The 21,404-nt window shown below is 45.4% G+C and overlaps 1 protein-coding gene across 1 annotated transcript; it reads right to left on the bottom strand.

The window, feature by feature from the left end:
• Positions 1–20,231: 20,231 nt before the first annotated feature.
• LOC138526379 (putative olfactory receptor 2B8) lies at positions 20,232–21,185 on the bottom strand. Its single transcript, XM_069637100.1, has one exon. The coding sequence runs from the start codon at positions 21,183–21,185 to the stop codon at positions 20,232–20,234; it is 954 nt and encodes a 317-aa protein (XP_069493201.1).
• Between the last annotated feature and the right edge of the window lie 219 nt (positions 21,186–21,404).

Below are 21,404 nucleotides of genomic sequence, written 5' to 3'. Positions count from 1 at the left end.
AAACCCCCAAGTGCTACAGTCCATCTTGTCTCTGGCTTCCTATGAGTCCAGCCTTGATGACGACTCTGACGTCCATGTTGAGTTGGATGAGCATCAAGTCCATGTGTCAGGGGTGAGTGATTCTGATGTGGACACTCCTCTGTCTGCGACACCTGCACTGAGGGATCAGATAGTCTTGGTTCCTCCGCCCGTGGTGGATCGGGACGCAGGGTCACCCTCCACACCAGTCACTGATGTGCCTGGGACATCACGTCGACGGGGGCATGTAGTCGTGCAGCCGCGGGCGGTGCCAACACAGCGAGGACCCCGGTCCTTGGGTCCCGCAGGGGTCAAGCCCAGCAACGCGGTCGCCGCACGCAACCGCAGTATACTGAGTGGGAGCAAGACATGACTGCCAATTCAGAGCGGCAGGGGGCAGCAATGGAGAACATCGTTGAGAGCATGGAGCGTGTGGCCCGATCTGTGCTCCCCCCTGCTAGGCAGGTGCTTCTCCAGCAGCAGGCGGCACGGTCCACGGCCCGCTCGCTCAGACTGGGCATGGAGGCCTCAGACAGGGCACGCCAGGCTGAAATGTCGTCTCTGCGTCAAGCAATTGCTGCTCACGCAGAGGCGCACATGGATGGCCTGAGGGAGGAGTATGCTTCTCTCAGATCCACTCTGGGTGTCCTTATGATGTCCCAGAGGCAGCAGGCAGAGGAGAGGTTTGCACAGCTTGAGTGTACCATCTCGGCTGAGCTACAGGCTTGCTGGGAGGTGCAGCGGTTGTCCAGCCAGGCCTTGCAGAAGGAACTCCGTGTTACACGTGCTACCTTGCAAGAGGAAGCATGTGTATCACGTGAGGTTCTGCATGCAGACCTACATCACATCGCCACACAGAACCAGGCTCACCCGTCCGGCAGACTTGCTGCCAACGAGGGGCAAGCTGCGGCTAGGCGTGGCCAGGCTACTGTGCCACGTCCTCCTTTACAGGATGAGCCAGACTCGGACGACCATCTATCTCCCACATAGGTCGGGCTGTGCAGGCGTTGAGCCCATGGAGTTTTTTTTTTTGGCTCAGCATCATTGCATGTGGATGTTGAGCAGCACCGTGTACCTCCCCCCTCCTGAGTGCCTCCCCTCCCCCCCGGGTCGTATGTGCTAATTTTTGATTTTTCTTTTAGTTTAGTTAGTTAAGTTTCTGTTTGATAGTTAGTTTAATTAGGAAATGTAGGTTTTCCATAGTTAGTGTAATTAGTTAATAGTTACTATAGTTTAAAATTGCCCGTCTATTGTGCTTTCATGTGACGGTGCGGTGCTTTGTGGCTTTTGAAGGCATCCACTGTCTGTTCCAGCTGGGCCCTTCAGGCTTGTCTTGTGTATGTGTTTGCTGCTTGGGGTCCTTGACTCACATATGCCACTCCTGCCTCCCTTATCCATGGGCTCGCAAGGATGGTTCGGTGTCACAAACTTTTACACAAGGGCCTTGGACTGTCATATCTGTGGCATGTCTGGTGCTGTGTGACTTGTGTTTACACCCCTAGTGGGGATGATTTTGGTGTTATTGTCCTCTGTTCAGCTTTTGCTAGATGGGGTGTTTCATGATTAATGTGTACATTCATTGCTATGCATTGTGTAGTATGTTTCTTATCTTTACTGTACACGTGCTTGTTGCAATTCATGCTGTAGATAGTGTTACACACTTTGGATGTGAAAGACGGACTGATGGTGTGATTTATGCTGTGACTCTCTGACATGGTCAAGTAATGAGATGCCTGAAGAGACACACACAGATGACTTTGAAGCATTAATCATGTGTTTCATGCCCATTCTGCAGGGGGATGAGCCTCCAGAGCACCTTAGCCAGCAGACATGGCCCATTGGACGACGGAATTCTGGACACGTTTGTTGGTGCCCACATGCACATGTGTGCACAAGCAGAGGCACAGGGATTGCAGACCTACATCCTAGAACTGCTGACGTGTTCCAAGGAACTCCAGGTAAGGTGAGCAGCACAGGGGGGCCACAACACAGCAAAGCTTGCACCAGGCGAGTTGCACATGCAGGCTTAGTCACAGCACTGAGGGTGAGCTTGGACGAATATTGGTGTTGAAGCACACAATGCAGCTCAGATGTGTTGGTGGACTGATGGCTGTTGATTGTAAGGTTGTCTGGGACACCTGCAGGGGCAGTGGCACATGCACTCCGGTACACAAAGGTCCATTGAGGCACTTGTATCAACCATGTAGCCTTCCGAGACATGGAAAGGAGCAGCTCACAGGGACATACAGCAAGGGACATGCTCGGGTGCAGTGCATTTCATTTCCATGTACTTTATGATAAATGCACTGCCAACTTTGTTTCAGTCATGGTGGTACGCAACTTGCTCTGAAGTCATGGCTTGCTATATGGGTCTGTCTGCTTACCCAGGGAACATTGCATGTTGTGTGAATTGTGACACATTGGTGTTCCATTTGCCACGCACCCACCGGCGGCTGACTTACTGCATTGACTGTGTATGACCCGTCACAGGGGTAATGTTATATATGGGTACGAAGCATCTACACCAGATTGTCTGTTTGTAGAGCAGTTTGTTGCTATGGGGCATGTTTGGTGGTGTGTTTTTGTGTAATTGGCACGTACAGGTTGTTGACTGTGGCTCTCTTTGCAGCATTGCAGTGCTCCTGTAACCGGACCTGAGAGTGCGCAGGCAGGAGGCCAGCACTCAAAACCAGAGCTAAGTGTCTTGTTGTTTTTCTTTCAAACTGCTCTGCATAGGCTTGCTGGGGGGTGCACTAATGCATGGATGTATGTGTGATTCAATTTGGTATGTTTTTTCCCCCTAATCACCCGGAATCCTATGCAATTTTGAACCCTGTACCCTCTACCCGGTGTTCCTGCTTCCCGTACCTATCCAAGCAATGTTCCCTAACCCTCTTTCCCCGCTGGGGTTGCGGATGCCTGTGTAAGCCCCGAACTTGCAGGTGCCAAAACCCTAGAGGGGGTGGTTGGTTCGTACCACTCCTAAGTCTGGACTACAGAAGGCCATAACAATGATGTCCAAGTTTGTTTGGATTGTGTATGTGATCATGCAGGTTGTACATTTTCGTGCATTCCCTACTTTCATGTGTCATTCCTCCTCCCCTCTCCTGCCACTCATTCCAGTTATCCAGTGTGCCAACACCTGTCCCGACTGCATATCCCTGAACCTCCTTCCCCACCAGGGTCTCAGAGGCCTGTGTGAGTTTGACCTTGCAGGCACCCAGGACACGGTGGGGGTGGTTGTTTCGTGACACTCCCGCGCCTGTACACGGGACCTGTGACAGTACACATCCGTTCATGGTGCATCATCCTATGTTATGTACCACACATGGTTCACATCCTGTTGTGACATTGTTTTACTGTGATACCTTGGTTGTTGCATCATTGTGGTAGTACTTGGCCTTTGTGAGGTACTGCTACGTCAAGTCATCTACTGGAGGGTGTTCGAGTTCGTTTTTATGCCTTGGATTTTGTGATTTCGGAAATGAGTGTGGATTCTGAGGGTGCAGGCACCTTTTTACACACAAGGTGGGAGATGGTGACGAAGGGCAAAGGTGATCCTGTGGCCAGGTGGAATTGAGGGTTGAAGGCTCCATGACCCTGATGCAGTTGTTCAGTGGGTCATGGTAATTTGTGAGGGAGGGGGGGGGTTGTTGTTGATAGTTGCCTTGCCCTGCAGTGTGATGGGAACTCTGACATTGTAATGGTGGTATTCTATGTACATGTTGTGTTGTGCTGATCAATGCCTGTTCATGTGTTGTGTTTACCTTTCAGGTGCAAGGAGATAGTTGTGGTTTGACATGCTGGGGTGTACACATGGTGAATGTTCACATGTGATGTGTAGAGAACACTGATGGTCACTTGAGTGCACATCCATATGTTGAGTGCATGTCCTTGCAGACCCACACACTTGCACTCTGATGCACTACATGCACTCCCACCCTTGCATATCCACGTGTACACTGTTTGCCTTCTGGTGGCCACTGTGTCCCTGCAGCACATGTTCTGTGACCAATTATGGATCCTGTACATGCCTAATTTGCTTTTTGATGTGGTCTGTCGCTTAGATGTGATGCTCAGGGTGTGCATCACACACAATGGCTGTTCACTGTGATGTGCGCTGAGCAGTGTGTTGCAGGAGTAGGACACAGCACACAGAAGCTGCAGTGTTGATTTTGCAATACACAATGTGCACGCAGACAGGCATTCATTGTTATGTTACGTCTACAACTCTTGTAATGCATTTGGAAATTACTTATTTTGGGTGGGAGGTTGTTGGTCAGTCATTTCATCGGATTCCAGGTCAGGCATCATTGTCTGATGCCACTGTACATTTTGGACATGGCAATGTGTACCTTATTGTTACTGTGTTGGTGTATGGGTATTGCTTGCCATGTCATGTTGTGGTTTGGGAGGGTTTGAGTGACATAACAGTAATGGCCATGGCCTGTTTTGCAGGTGTGTGTGATGCACACCTTGCATGTCAGGGTCATCCGCTTCTCAGAGCAACTAGCTGGGGGTAGATCTCTCTCCGCGGCAGGGCCCTCCCTCTGGAACAGCCTTCCTGCCTCACTTGAACTTGAGGGGAACCATCTCCGGTTCGGGAAGCACCTCAGGACCTTCCTCTTTGCTTCTGCTTTCTCTCTGCCTCTCCCTGGCGGAATTCTTCACTGGATCTGCAACTGGGCCACTCTCACCGACCTCGGTCCCTGGCCCAGCCACTCTCCACTTGCACTGCCTCCCTGGCAACCCCTGCACTGCGGTACTGTCTCTCTATCCCTACAGCCCCCCCTTCCCAGCACTTGTCTGCACTTACCTTTGCAGTTGCCACCAGCTGACCTATATATTTGTTTTTTGGTCTACTTCCCCTGTACTGCACTCCCCCCCTCCCCTTCCCCTTGCACTTTTCCCTTCCCCCTACCCCTGCACTTGCACAATCTAAATGACACCTGGCCTAGTAGTACCGTTGTCTGTCTTCCCTTGTTCCCCCCTCCCTGCCTCATCGCACCTTGAAATACTTGTGTATAGGCCATATCATGTCATATGTCATATGTGTGCCCTTTGCTCACACAGGATAGCTTGTGTTTAAGTAGCTAGGGATGCAGACGATGTGGCACTTCCATGGCAACTATCTCAGGGTGGTAGGGTTGTGACAGTTGACTGTCTCTTTGTCATCATCGATAGTCAACTGGTATGTGCCAGGCCTATGTGCACTCCGCAGTGGTGGGAATTTAGGTGAAAAATGTGGCCACAAGCTGGGTCGGGGCTTCCTCGCCACGTGCCCTGTCCCCTCCCATGGGCAGTGCCTGTGCCTGTGGTTGGGGATGTGGGGGCACTACCATGTCCACCGGGACTCCCTGCCGTGTTGCAACATTGTGCAGGACACATGCTGCCACAATGATCCTGCACACTACTAGTGGTGCATAGAGTAGTTACCTGCCAGAGCGGTCAAGGGAGCGGAAACGTGACTTGAGCACTCCGAATGTGCGCTCCACTATGGCCCTGGTTGCAATATGGGCGGCGTTGTATCTTACCTGGGGTGGTGTGGTGGGGTTCCGGATTGGCGTCATCATGTGGTTGCTCAGAGGGTAGGCACTGCCCCCTGGGGAGGTGATAATAGTTGAGATTATTAGGGTTTGGGTATTTGTCTGTGTGTGACTTGCATGCATGTGCAAGGGCATTTGTACTCACCTAGGAGCCATGTGTCGCCATGCTGCCCAGCTTCCAGGGCCCGGCTCAGGGCGGACATTCTGTATATGAAACTGTCATGGGTGGAGCCAGGGTAGTTTGCATAGAGAGAGGTGAGGATTCCCTTTGCATCGCATACCACCTGTACATTGATGGAATGCCAGTGCTTGCGGTTTCGGTAGATGTGCTCAGTGGCCCTAGGTGGACGTAGAGCCACATGGGTGCAATCTATGGCACCGAGCACTTTGGGAAAGTGTGCCACCCTGAAAAAATCCAGGACAAAGGCCTGCCTTTCTGCGGGTGTTCTGGGCATGTATATGTGCCTGTGGACTGAGGGGCGCGCTGTCATGATTGCCAGTACCTGGTGTAGGCAGCGTGACTGCGTGGCCTGTGAGACCCCCCCCACTATGGCAGTGGTCCGCTGAAATGACCCAGTGGCCAAAAAATGCAGGACATTGAGCACCTTCTCCAAGGGGCTCAATGCTTGGGAGCAAAGGGTGGGGGATGTAAGGTCATCTTCCCACTCCCTGACCAGGTCTAGGATGATGTGGGGTGAAAACCTATACCTGCCATAGACCTGGTCGTCAGGCATCCCAAAAAGGCTTGTCCGTGGTGCGAAAATGCGTGCCCTGGCTATTCTCCTCCTCCTGCAGTGTCCCACGATCAGTGCTGCGACAAATGGGGCATTCATCGTAGCTGTATATACGTGTTTGTTGTTTGCGCCTACTTTTGTACTGTGCGCGGGGACGCTTCTGCCTGCCTTCGTGTGGCGGACGCGTTGACGCCTGTGTGCGTCTTTTGCCGTGCGCGGGTTTCCCGTATTCGGATCCATGAATATGGGTTGTTCGCGTGCGTGTGGGCGTTCCGTGTAGTTCCCTGCAGTACTTCCCCAGTTATGCCTTATTTTTCACGCGTTGTTCCCCATTCCGCGTGTTACACCCACTGTTCCGCCCACTTTGGTTGTGTGCGCCGCGCTATGTGCGCTTTTGCTGTGCGCGTAGTGCACGCCGTGTATGCCTGCGTGCGCCATGGCTGGATTGGGCGCACGGACAGCGGGAAGCACGCGCAGCATCTTACTTGAATCGCATGCGTGCGCGTGCGCTGCGTTTCTCACGCTTGCGCTCCCTTGCGCCTGCTTGCGCATGGATTTTCGGCGCACGTTTATTCCATGAATCGGCCCCATAGTGTCCTCAGGACACTTACATTTTCGTTTATTTACGAACATTTCCGAACAACCGCGCTGTCCTTGGACACCTAAATTGGTTTTACCACAAAGAACTGAAAGTAATTACAACACAATATAAAAAGTAACTTTATTTAACATATATAAACAATTTATGACTGAGAAGGTGGGGCAGAAACGGAAACAAAAACAGGAGAATTAGGGTTTTCAATATAAGTGGGATCAGGTGAAGAAGGAATGGAAATCTCATCAAAACGTTGTGGTCCATGGGGAGAGTTTGGGGTTAAATGAATGGGATATGGTGAGGTGGGACAAGTACATGTGGGACAATGGTATGTTGTTGGTGGTTTTAGGTGATCTTCTACAAAGTTCTTTAAATCCGTAAAATTTGCCATAAGTTGGTCCATTTTGTGGGTAATGTGTTCAAGAGTATTATCCACCGCTTCTTTTTCTTTGGAAGTTGCAATTTTTGTAGGGTCTGTAAAAAAAAAATGTATATGTTGAATGTATACAAAATAATATTTATTAATTGGTTTATATAATAAAGTGTGTACCATTAGGTGGAGTATCTTCTAACATTTCGTCTCGTGGGAAATGCTCCTCTAGCCAGTCCAGAGTACTACAAATTTCTGTGAGAAAACAAAAAAGTAATATGTTTTTTTTTTCTAATATAGAAAGTTTATTAATATATGAGTAAAATGAAGTGCACTTACTATTTCTGGTAAGATATGTAATCAGTAGTCTATACGTCTGGTCTTGCTGTTAGTTGTGGAGTGTCTGTGAGGTAATTATGTTGGAAGCCACTTTATCTTCTTTTGGTATATTCCATTTTAGAACATATTGCATTTAAATGAATGGTTAGTGTGTTACATATATGGGTTACATTTCTTAAGTATTACTACATATACTTTGTATGTGTGCTGCTTTGGAAATTTGTTAAATGTTCCTATGTTATGATATAACAATTACACACACCCCCCCAGAGTTTTTAGGTGCTTGTACTGTTGTCCGAACATGTCCGCGGACCGTCAAATTCAGTAGAATGGGTTCAGTATGTTCCATATTACATGTACATAAAGTCAAAGTTATTATTGTTAAGTTGTGCTACTAAAAAACTATGAAATTCAGTAAAAAAACATTGTTAAAGGGACGTTATGGTTAAGTTGCGCTACTAAAAACCTATCAAATTCAGTAAAAAAATGTTGTTATAGGGACGTTATGGTTCAAAGTAAAACCGAAAAACACCTGAAATTCGGCAGTTATGGTAAAATAAGCAACCATAACTCGCGCCACCGTGCACTGCTAACACCCAGGACATCAAAGATGACATCACAAATGTCATTGATGACATCACTGTTGACATCACTGATGACATCACATGGCTGGCTCTCCCTTTTTTTCCTTTACTGACATATCTAAACCACATAGTTTTCTTCAGTAACAGTCAGGAAGTAAAAATTGAAAGGGTACTATATTTGTAGACTTAGGGTCAAGTCATACCATATGAAACATATATATAGCGGAAGACACAGGCTTGAAAGAGAGCAATCCTTTCTGTGCATGAAGATAATCATTAGAGTTATCAGCACTTTCTCATAGTTTTATTTTTATTACTATACCTTCCCTGTATATGCTCATATTTGTATACATTGTACTCACACTCCTTTCCTTAGGGTTCACTGACATCATTTGATACACATACATACAGTAAGTAGCACCTTTGAAACAGAGCAATCATTTCTCTGCATAAAGATAATCAGTTAGGTTATGAACTCTTTCTGCTACTACTTCTGCTTTTTTGCTTACTTCTCTGTCCCTGTATATACTCATATTTGTATGTGTTGTTGTCTCTTTGTGTTTTGTCTGTATTAAGTGTAATTGTGTATTAAGTGGGTTTTATTATTTACTTATTACATGTTAGGTTATGAATATTGCACCTTCATCATGTATACTGCACACACTGCCTAAGTTTCTGCATGAGTTGCTTAGTATACTGGATAGAACTTCATAATAGAATGCTATTTATATCAATGCATTGCTTAATGCACTAATTAGCTCATGATATTTATTCAAATTATCCTTGACACTTTTTGGTCAACATTATAAGAATCCCTCCTACAGAGTTTTCATGAAAAGTAAATGCACATGTGATGTCATCAGTGATGTCATCAATGACATTTGTGATGTCATCTTTGATGTCCTGGGTGTTAGTGTTAGCAGTGCACGGTGGCACGAATTGTGGTTGCTTATCTTACCATAACTGCCAAATTTCAGGGGTTTTTCGATTTTACTTTGAACCATATAGTCCCTTTAACAAAGTTTTTTTACTGAATTTGATAGGTTTTTAGTAGCGCAACTTAACCATAACGTCCCTTTTAACAAAGATTTTTCACTGAATTTGATAGGTTTTTAGTAGCGCAACTTAACCATAACGTCCCTTTTAACAAAGTTTTTTCACTGAATTTCATGTTTTTAGTAGCGCACTTAACCATAACATCACTTTAACAAAGTTTTTTTTACTGAATATATATATATATATATACACAATCATATATATGATTGTATACATACAATCACAATATATATATATTATATATATATATATATATATATACAATCAATAACACACTTTGTACTCCAGCAATTCCAAAATGGTAAATACGTACAATGTCTATGTGGTCCCACAGTTCACTCTCGACTCCTTTAAAATGCTCCAACTGCTGACAGTTCAAGTAGCATACAAATCAGACATAGGAAGGAGGAGAAGTTAGGATAAACAATGGCAGAATACTTTGTCCCTACCCAAGACATAGTTCTGTGTGAGGATCCCTCCACCTGGGCAACCTGTAAATAAAGAGTATTAACAAGCCCAGTCCATTAATGTTGAAGATAGTCTTGTTTCCTGCTACAATGTTCTACTACCCCAATGTAGCTGGTTTAGCAGAGTCCTTTTGATGGTTAGTGGATGGGCCCTTCTTAAGTGGACTCCCGTTAAAGCAGGATCCACGGGTCGTTGAGATTCCTTCAAAGAAAGGTGAACATTGATGTCAAGAGAGCAGCTTTGTCCTCCGCGGTGCTCGTCGACGATCGGTCGTGGACGTCCTGTGAAGATGAGGCGTGCAGTACACCTCGATGACAAGAGTTTGATGCCGCAAAGCAGATTAGTGAAGAATATAGGCCCAGCATGGGCGTCGGGTCATGGGCATCTGGATTCGGTGATCGGGTCTGGAACATGGCTGGCTTTCGAATCTTCGTCAGCGTCTTTGTGGACCTCTGGTGGCAGGAAACCCACTGGTGGATTCTCCTCGGCTGACGACGACCTTGACTTTCTCTGGCCGGACAAAGTGGTTGACGGTGATGGCGAGGGAGTCCTGGTTTCAGATGTCTTAGGCAACGGTGGAACATTGCGGCTCCAGTCGTTGAGCAGCACAACGTCAAGCTGTCCCCACTTCTGGGCAACATGACTCGATGGGCTTCCAGCGGTTCCAGCAATCCTCCAAACCCTGGTCGACAACGGTGGACTTGGATGTCCGGGTGCTTCACTTCAGGTTCTTTGCGGACCCAATCTCTGGTCGGCACCCTATTGAGGACTGGCTTCCAGGGTGCCTTGAAGCAGATCAGCTTTGCACAATGTTCCCTCGTAGCTCGGGAAGAGATCTCCTAGCCAGGTCCTCTCTCAGATCAGCTCTTGACAGACACAGCAGCTTTCAGACTGGCGAAGGAAGGCAGCAGCAATTCTTCTTCTTCCAGCTGTGCTTCAAGGTTAAGCATCAAGTTTCGACTTCAGCTTCTGGACAATTCTGGTCAGTGAGAGGTCCCCAGATATACGGTATTACCCAAATTGTTTGTTTACAATTGTTCGAAAGAACAATTGACCGAATTCAAAGGGTCACAATTGACCTTTTCACAATTGACCGTATATATATATATATATATATATATATATATATATATATATATATATATCTGTTTGGTAATATATATTTATATATATATATATATATAGGGGTTTTGGGGGTTTGGCGTTAGGTGGGGGTTGTGGGGGGTTTCCCCCCACATATATGTTACAATTGACCTTCACAATTCGGTCAATTGTGAAAAGGTCAATTGTAATTCGAACAGTTGTAAAACGAACAATTCGTATACAACCAGATATACTGTTTGGTCTCTCATTCACACTGCTGAGCCAGGCTCAGGCAGCCATTCATTTAGAAGGGCATTCATGCAGGCAGGAAGCCAATCAGGCTCGCAGTGCATTCAGGCCATTCACTTCCACCCAAACACCAATAACAAGGAAAGTGGATTGGGGCAAGCACCCAGCCTTTCAGCACACCACACTGCATTCATGTCAGTTTCGGGCCGGCTGTCTCATTCTTTGTGTTACACACACAGATACCAGACACCCATAACATGAAATGCGTATTCGCCTCATACTCCATTCACCCTGGTACCACCCCACAGGCATACCCACAACATACAGTCATTGGGAAGGCTCCAGCTAGGCAGTCTGGCCTGGACTTCCCATAATACCACATATGGTTCTTCCACCCAACAGCCAATCAGGGTAAGGGACAGAGTCAGGGCTTCGCAGGACTTTGGGAAAACAAGGTAACAGGTCATAGAAACCAAGAGTCCACAAGAGCCATCATGCCTTCTGCCATTCAGATTCTTTTTGAACTTGGCCTTGTAGTCACTTCTCGTCTCTGGGAATATAAGGATGTGTGCGCATGTTCTTATCAAGGTTCAGGTCTACATGCCCACTTCTATTTAGATCCTGGACTCACGTGACAGGAGACCATGAATCGACCCATTTTATAGCATTTAATTGTCTCGAATAAAGAAACTTGGCACTCATGGTGTTCCCGCTTTGCAAATTAACAAAAGATACCTCTGCATTCTCACATTCACTGTTCTTCAAGGACTGATAACCAGTGTTGGCTGCCTTAGCCTTTGACACCAAGCCATGCAGTCTTCCTTTGGTCCATCTTCAAGCTTTGGCTTATTTCTTTGCTTCGACACACACATAGCTATTCATCCTCCTATCTCCATGGGTTGAGCTTACTAAAATTGTGACATTGAATATCAAGATTCCTCATACATGTATATATATTGTCGGCACCTCCTGCAGCCTATTCACTATGTATAGCCAGCCTTTACGATTACTTATTCTACTTGCATTACAGCATCTGTACGGTTATAAAATGGCTTTTATTTTCTGCAGTGCTTCTCACACATGCAATCTTCATTCCGCACACAAGTCTTCTCTATTCTTTACTTTGCCATTGGATTCTATAAGCTCTATGCATTCTCTGCTTCAGTCTTCCTTCTCAGTGCATCACGCTCATCTTTTGTGACATCACCAGCCTCTCCTTTTCATGTCTTCACACTTCTTCAGGGTTCTCCCTCAGGAGACCGTCATTTCTTTGGGGATGCATCATATTAGGCTGTTCATGGTATAGGCACCATTACTGGTGTTGCACATGTCACAATTTCCTGGTTTGCAACATATAGGCAGAATAGAGGTGGGACTTCATGCAGAGGCATTCAGCTGCTCCACTACAACCTCGCTAGACTCGTCACTATACTCTCTAGCTCTATCCTTTTTACTATCTCGATAACATCTTCCTCATTTGAAAATGATATGCTTCCAAGGATATGATATGATATGATATGATATGATATGGTATTTGTAACGCGCCTATACACAGGTGTTTCAAGGCGCGACGAGGCAGGGAGGGGAGGAACAAGGGGAGACATACAACGATCCTACTAGGTCAGGTGTCATTCAGATCGCGCAAGTGCAGGGGTGGGGGAGGGGGAAAAGTGCAAGGGGAAGGGGAGGGGGGGAAGTGCAGTAAGGTAAGTGGCGTAAAGTAATAAATAAAAGGGCCAGCTGGTGGCAAGTGCAAGGTAAGTGCAGAACAAGTGCTGGGGAAGGGGGGGGGGCTGTAGGGATACAGAGACAGTCCCGCAGTGCAGAGGGGTTCCAGGGGATCAGTGGCTGGGCCCAGGACCGAGGCCGTTTAGAGTGGTCCAGTTGCAGGATCAGTGCAGTTTAGTGAAGAATTAATTAGCTGTTCAGTGGGACTTTTTGATCCACAGTAACAGATAGGGGGGGTGACTAAGTGAATGGTTTTCAGAAAGGTTTTCTTTGTTTACATGTTATTTATTTATTCAGTAAAATGAGGAAGTCCAAGCAAAGGGTTCGAAAACTCACAGCATGCCCCAAATGTTTTTACAGTTTCTTTGTTTATTTTCTGGGTGGGTGTAGAAAGGTTAAGGGTACAGTTTAGTAAAAGAAATGACAACGTTTTTCAAAAGAGTTTCTTTTTTTCTGTTTTGTCTTGGGTGGAAGGCAGAAATGTAACGGAAAGAGATTTAAAAAAAGTAAACCCAAAGGACATTGCAAATATGTTCACAAGGATTTCTGAAAGGGGGAGAATGAATTTAGTTTAGTTTAGTTTAGTTTAGTTTAGTTTAGTTTATTTATTTATAATGCGCACCAGACCCAAGGGTATCAGGCCGCAACAATTAAGAATATGCGAAGCTTGATTGACAGGTTACAGAATTGGCAATACAGTGTAGACATTGTAATACAGGTGTGGAAGTCAAGTAGAATAAGAGAAAAAGCAAAATATACATATACGATTAAATACTAATATAACAAAAAATACAAGAATACAGAAGCAATAATACATAATAAGAATATATACAGATAATGGGTACTGTTTACGTATACATATATCAATGATACATATGTGCGGTCATTAGATGTCGTTTGACTTAAGTCGGTTGATGTAGCTTAGTCTGAACTTTGAATAGGATTGATCTTCTCTAATGTGGGATGGTAAGGAGTTCCACAATTGGGCAGCTTTGACGTGGAAGCTGTTTCCACCAACCTTAGAGAGCTTGAATCTGGGAATGGTAATGCAGTTAGTATTAATAAGTATTGAGGGTCTAGTCGAAGTTCTTCTTTGAAATCTGTTCGAGGGATAGCCAGGAGCGGCATTGTTCAATACCTTGTGTGTCAGGGAGACTGTTTTTTATTGAATCTTGTTGAAGGTAGATAGCCAATTGTTTTGTCGCCTTATAGCTAAAATGTGTGATCTTTTTGGCACACCGAGAGCTGCTCTTAAGGCATTGTTCTGAAGGATTTGAATCTTTTGGATAATGGATTTGTTGGCACCAATGTATAATGCGTTGCTGTTACGCTCACCTGGTATCCACGGGGACGCCACCCAGCCGTCGGGACTCTGGTATCCTTCTCTGTGGTTCCAGGTGTGACCAGCGGGGAAGTTCTGCCTGGAATACAGGTGGGCAATGTTAAAGACTGGGCAACTGGGTTAAGCAGCCCCCCACCACCCCGTATGCCCGCAGCCCCTCTGGACCTCTCCTCACCTTGTTGTTAATTGAGGTGTGCTCTCCATCCTGCCTTCTTGGCAGGGGCGCGTTGTCCTTTGTGGGCGAATGCGATCTAGTTACTTCACTGATGCCGGCCCGCTTTGAGTCTTTCAGGTAGGTCTTATTGCTATTGTATATTGTTGTTATTCTTGCATGCCTTTCTTGGTTTAATAAATGTCTCTTTCTCTTCCTTAGGTGCGCGGAAGTCCAATGTGATGCATTGGCTGAATTGGGTCTCGCCGGTAAATGATGGCGTATAAAGAGCGCTATGATGCGGTAAGTAGGCGCTATGCGCAGCGCTATGATGCCTTGTCTTTGCTAACCTGTTGTCTTTTCTTTCCCATAGATCGCGGTGCTCACCCGGTGTATGAAATCCCGAGGCGATGCTGGTCGAGGGGCGACTTGTAAGGTAAGCTTTTCAGCACAGTTTGTTATGTTGTAAAAGTGTCTAATGTCTTGTTTCTTCCTTTTTTGCAGGTCTGCCGGTCCGGGAGACGCACTGATCCTAGGATGCTGTTCGCAGGAGCTGTGGGCAGCTAACTATGAAAATTACAGGTAAGCTGCTGCTGCTAACAATGTCCTTTTGTCTCTTTACAGATGCTGTTCTTCCGAGGTTCGCGGGTACAGCTGAACACGATGAGCGTCACGTTGCAGGATTGCAAAGTAACGCGAAGCGTGTTATCCAAGTCGGGTGTGGTTTAAATAGCTTCAACAAAGTAGTCCAGGTAAAGTAGTTCCTAGGGTACCACACCCAAAACACTATACCGCATAGCTTGGTTCCAAGGAGCCAAGCTATGTGGATGCCTCCATGTTGGCTGGCACTTGAAATAAAGTAGTTCCCTACACACAAGTCTTTATTAAGCATGAGCCTGGCGCCAAAGGCGCACGGACTGGCCCCAAGAGGGCTTAGGCAAAGGATGCCTAAGTTTGTTGGATACCGGAGCCAAGACTCCTCCTGGCCCATGGGCTTGCCAGGGGGGTTTCTGGATGAGGGTCGTGACAAATAGTCAAGCCTGGATAAAATCAAGGGTCTTACCAGTGTGATGCAGTTATCATCCGATAGAAAGGGTTTACCAGTTCTAATCAGCTTACAAGTGTAGGCTGTTGCAGAGGCCATGGCGTTCACTTGTTTAGCTAGGGAGAGGGTAGAGTCCTGGTAGAAACCGTGGGTTTTTACCTCCTTAGCCAACTTGATAAGGTTGCCATCAATGACGAAGGATGAATAGTCCTGTCCTAACTTCTTCAGGTTAGTGTGGGTACCCAGAACGATGAGCTCTGTTTTGTCATCATTCAGGCATAGACCATGGGTAGCCATCCATGCCTGGATGATGAGATACACCCTATTCACCAAGGCCAAATCCTTCTCGTAATCCCTGGAAAGTGGGAGGAGAATCTGGGTATCACCTGCATAATTAGTGTAGGTGATACCAAGATGGTCCAGATCATCGAAGAGGGGCTTAGTAAATATGTTGTACAGAGTGGGGGAGACACAAGATCCTTGGGGCACCCCACAAGTAATGGGTATGGGGTCAGCTGCAGCTGAGGGAGAAAACACCTTCGTGGTTCTGTCGCTTAAGAAGGACTCAATCCATGTTTTAGCATCTTTGGAGAAGTGGGCAGCTGAATCCAAATGTCTCCATAAGACCGTATGATCTACAAGATCGAATGCAGCTGAGAGGTCGAGGAAGAGGAGGGCGGTTTTCCCTTTGTCTCTCAGCTCGTCGACCTGTGCTTTCAAGTCGATAAGGGCAGTCTCAGTTCTGTGTTGGGGGCGGAAACCTGATTGACGTGCTCCTAGGAGTTTATGATGTTCGAGGTATTTTTGAATTTGGTGATATGCAACTTTATCAAGGATCTTAAGCAGGAAACGTACAGCAGTAATTGGGCGGTAGTTGGTAGGTGTGAGAGGATCTAAAGTTTGTTTTTTTAATAGGGGGAGCACCATGATTGTTTGAGATTGGGTGGGACGGTGCCAGATGCAAAGGAGGAATTAATAAGTTTGGCTATGAAGGGGGCAAGATCCCTTGCAGCGTCTTTTATGAGCTGGGCAGGGCAGAGGTCTCCCTGGTAATTAGAAGGCTTGAGTGATAGAATTACTTTCTCTGTCTCGAGGATAGAGATTTTGGTAAAATTAAAATGGGGGGGTTCAGGTTATCCAGTGTTTCTTTAGCAAGGATATTAGGAGAAATGATGTTGTGGGAGTTGTTGAGGGATTGTTTTTTTTGGGATATTTTGTTTTGCAGGGTGGTCAATTTATTGGACAGGGCCTGTTGTATGTCCAAGCACCATGTTTTGTCCTTAGTGCAGAAATCAGGGATGCTGATGGGGGATTCCAGTTCCTTGAGGATGGAGAACAGTTCTTTCATACTAGAGTTAGCACTAGATATACGTTTATAATAAGAATTGTGTTTGGCTGTGAAGATTTCCTTTTCGTACTGGGAGGAAACATCGGTGAGTTTAGTTATGTTAGCTGTGGATGGGAGTAGTCTCCATGTAGCCTCACAGCTCCTCTTTAGGTGTCTGAGGTCTTTGAGTTGGGGTGTGAACCATTTGTTCAAATGCTCTTTGGACTTGCTAGGTCTAAGTTTGATGGGTGCAATAGTATCAAGTGTAGTTAGCATGATTTTATTATACTCCTTAACAAGTGTGCCTGGGTCGATGTTGTCTTCAAGCCTATTAAGGGTAGGGAGGAAAGGCGGGATCACTTTATCCATTGTTATGTTTTTTTTTTATTTCTTGTTGAGCAGGGTGGGGCAGTGGGAATAGATAATATGAGTGGTCTGGTAGTAAGGAGTGAGAAGGACAAGAGAAAGTGATCTGTCCAAGGATACGACGTGATGGAGGTAATATTGGCTGTGCAATTATATTCCGCCACCCAATCGAGTGTTCTTCCTTTAATGTGTGTGGGTTCGGTGATTTTTGGGGAGAAGCTTAATTTAGATAGGGTATTAGCGATGGCAATGGCCTGTTTGTCTGAGGGATCATTAAATCCCAGGTTGAAGTCTCCCAGGACCAATATTTGGGATGTAGTTTTGAGGTTACTAAACAAATCTGGCACAATGTAAAATAAAATGTCACAAATAGGGAATCAATCTAAAAAAAGAAAGACATTATGTGAATTTCTCCTGGCCTTCTAGGGGTCTGATTTGCCTACAGAATCTCTCCAACAGTTTAGGTGGTTGTCATTGACCCAACAAACTCTCACATGTGAATTCAGGTGCCATTACAGGAGTTGGCTAAATAGGTTGATAATTTGCTACACAGGATTCGGTTTGCCTTGTGAGTTCAGTGAGGCAGAACGTTACACCGCACAGGCCATTGGCCAGACCTGTGGATAGACGTAAAAGACCCTGGATATGGGTGCAAAGCATGCACATTTAGAAAATATCATGCAACCTGTTGTGTTCTTTCTAAGTGTTAATGAATGAATTATTTAAAACATGTCTCCTGTTTTCTCAGCATCACCTGCCACTTGGTAACTGCGTTGCTGGCATTCTCTTAAGCTTTGAGTCTGCAGCATGTCTCACCTTCCCTATCTTATTCTGTGAATCTGAATGCTCTTCAGTTAATTTGGACGTTCACTTTTGGAAACAGTTTGTCAATCTTATGTTCAGTTCTATGGTTGCAAAGCTGAGGCAAGAGCTCTGAAGTCAAGCTGGCAATGTAGTGCAAACCCTTGCTTGATGTATTCACCTTTCAATCTGTGCAGTGAAGGATGTTTTTCATATGCAACAATCGGAACCAACTTCAACCTGATACTACTTCACCTAATAAAACATGAAGCCATCAACCATTGCACCACTATAAATGCTGTTTTTATAGACCTGATGATGGCCTTCGATGCCATATCACGACACAAACTATGATCAAAACTCAAAGCATGGAAGTGCCCATCGAACATTCTGGAGCCAATCATCTTATTATACTCAGAAACTTCCATAAAAGTGAGACTATCAAAACAAGGCGGTACTACCAGCCCAATCGCCACATCAAACGGACTAAAGCAAGGGTTCCCTTTGGTGGCAACCCTATACAATCTGTTCACAGCCAACATTGAAGAACATCTGATCAGCAACCAAACCAACCCCTGAAAATAAACTCAATACCAGTTCCGCTATGGCATACGCAGATGACATCATCCTTCTTGAAAAAACGACCTCTGGACTACAAGCAGCCCTGACAGCACTGAGCAGCTACATGAACAGAAACGAACTAGCAATCAACATTTCAAAAACCAAGACAATCTGCCTCATTACACGGAATGCACCGGTACCGGTAAACCCTTACCGCCTTACTATGAGGTCCCTTTGCGGGACCCGACCTTAACGGCTGGTTTCACCAGCCGTTAAGGAACGGGCCCGCAAAGGGACCTTGGTGCTAATTACGGTACCACAATTTGCAGTACCGTAATTAGCTCCTTCCCCATTCCCATTGAGCCCTATGGGGGCAAAAATGGGAATGGGGAAGTGCCTTGGTGAATGGGGAATTACCGCCCCCGCTCACCTTGGAGTAGGGCGGTAATTCCGCCATCCACCAAGGCGGACACGGTAAAATACCGGAGGCAACCATGGCGCTAATAGCGCCATAGTTACCGCATACCGTGTAATGAGGCCCAATGACTTTAACTAAACCACAAACAAAAAAAGCAAAACAACCAACATTCAACATTAATGGAAACCAACCAGAAAACGTGACAACCTTCAAATATCTTGGTATACTAATAAATCAATCTAAAACAGAAGAACAATGGCTGGACAAAATAGAACAAACATCCCAAATCCTGGCATGACAAGGATGTCTTCTCCATAGGAAATATGGGAAATTCTCTTTCAGACCTATCATCGCTTACTATAGACAAAAATACATTCCTATAATAGTGTACGGAACAGAAGCAATGATGAATGCTGGCACAGTAAACTGGATGAAATTCAAAGCAATTTTTTGGCATAAAATCCTTCATCTTCCGCAGTCATATCCCTTGCCTGGAATAAGACACGAAATGGCAACCCATTCAATTGCATCCATCGTACTCTGGAAGAGATTAGACATTTTCAGAAAAATCTTTTCTGACCAGAAAACCCAAGTGATCCAAATCTTGAGAGCTCATGCAAATACCTTCAACAGCACGGTATTACAAAAATGGAAACAGACTTTAATGAAGGAAATGGAAAACAAAGAGATATCAGAAGAACTACTAACCCTTCGCCCACAACATGCAGAAAATCAAACTTCTTCGGAACGATTGGATGAAAACGATCCAAACCAAAAATGCCTACAAACAGAACCTCCAATGCAACAAAGATAACAGAAAAATCCACGAGCTACCACCATATCTTCAAATGTTTCCAGACCAAACCATCAGAACAACATTTCTAAGAATACGTTTGAACATCCTACCTACAAACTCATACCTGGCGACAACGAGGCTGATTTCTATCACATATAACCACTGTCGGTTCTGCAAGGTTGAAACAACTCCGGAAACCCTATACCACCTGGTGATGGAATGCCAGTCACTTTCATGCCAACGCAAACAATTTGAGGCCTTTTTTGAACTTTCATCACAGCAAATGGACACAGAAGAAAGATGGGCTGCCCTAGTTAGCGAGCAAAACAACAAATACACATACACAAGCACTCTCTTTGTCAGCACTATACTGGAACTCAGTAAAAGAACTTCCTGAGATACACTTCACTCACTACCCTTTCACACTTTAACACACAGATGAAAAAGTTTATAAATAAACCAAATCATCTAAATAAAATAAATAAAAAAAACATATGCAACCATTTTTCAATTGCCCCTCCTTACTATGTCTGTTATGTGTGATTGTTGTAAGCCAACCTTTATCCTACATGAATTGGTGCCTAAATTGATGACTTATTCGTTAATTTCAAAACTGGAGCTCCATTCTGTGTAGCAGATATGCATCGAACAAGTTTAAGTCATATTTTGACTCAGTGTCTTAAATCTTTTCATCATGGCTTTCCTCATGGCCCCCTTCACTTCTTTGTTTCTCATAGTATATATCAGAGGATTACACATTGGGGTCACTACTGTGTAGAGCAGAGTGAGGACTCTGTCCCTCTCAGGGTTGTAGCTGGAGATCGGCCGCAAGTAGATAGATGAAATAGTCCCATAGAATATGATGACTACCAGGAGGTGGGAGGAGCAGGTGGAGAACACCCTAGACTTCCCCTCAGAGGAATGGATCTTCATTATGGTGGAGATGATGTGAATGTAGGAGAAGAGGGTGAAGAGGAACGCGCAGAGTACAATGATAGTGGCCGAGACAAATACCCACATTTCATGGGTGTGTGTGTCAGCACAGGACAACCTGAGCAAGGGCTGGATTTCACATACGAAATGTTTAATTTCTTTAGACTTGCAAAATGACCAAAAGAATGTAAATACTGTGTGGAACAAGGAATTCACAAGGCTGCTGGTCCAGCAGAGAGCAGCTAGCAAGAAGCAGGTCCTTGTGCACATTATGACATTGTAATGCAGAGGCTGACAGATAGCCACGTGGCGATCATATGCCATTATAGCAAGGAGAAGGCATTCTGTGCATCCCAATGCCAATGAGAAGTACATCTGTGTAGCACAGGCCAGGTATGAGATGGATTTATCCTCAGTCAAATAATTGGACAGCATTTTAGGCACAATAGTTGTGGTGAAGCAGATATCTATGAAGGACAGGTGGCTGAGGAAGAAGTACATAGGGGTGTGGAGACTAGGATCAATTCTTCGAAGGAGTAGCAGGAGGAGGTTCCACAAAATGGTCACAAGGTAGATGTTCAGGAGCACCACAGTGTGCACAGCCTTCATCCAGGGTAAGTCTGAGAACACCATGAGCAGCAAATATGGTTCTGATGTTAGATTATTAGGAGCCATTCTGTTCCATCAGTTAATCTCTAGAAGAAAGCATAAAAGAATATTGGGCTATATTCTACAAAAGTGGGAGGGCAACCTCATAATTGCTTTAAATCAGGGTTGTCCAACTCCAGACCTCGAGCCCCGGAATCCTGACTGGTTTTCAGAATATCCCTCAATATTCATGAGAACAAATCTGCATACATTTAGAATCACTGTATGCAAATGTATCTCATAAAT

The sequence above is a fragment of the Ambystoma mexicanum genome, chromosome 1p (genome assembly GCF_040938575.1).
Source record: "Ambystoma mexicanum isolate Mex_15411 chromosome 1p, UKY_AmexF1_1, whole genome shotgun sequence".
Lineage (NCBI taxonomy): Eukaryota > Metazoa > Chordata > Amphibia > Caudata > Ambystomatidae > Ambystoma > Ambystoma mexicanum.
This window is presented reverse-complemented; position numbering and strand designations above follow the sequence as displayed.

Coding starts and splice junctions, on each gene's coding strand:
- LOC138526379 (XM_069637100.1), bottom strand. CDS start 21,185: ATGGCTCCTAATAATCTAACATCAGAACCATATTTGCTGCTCATGGTG.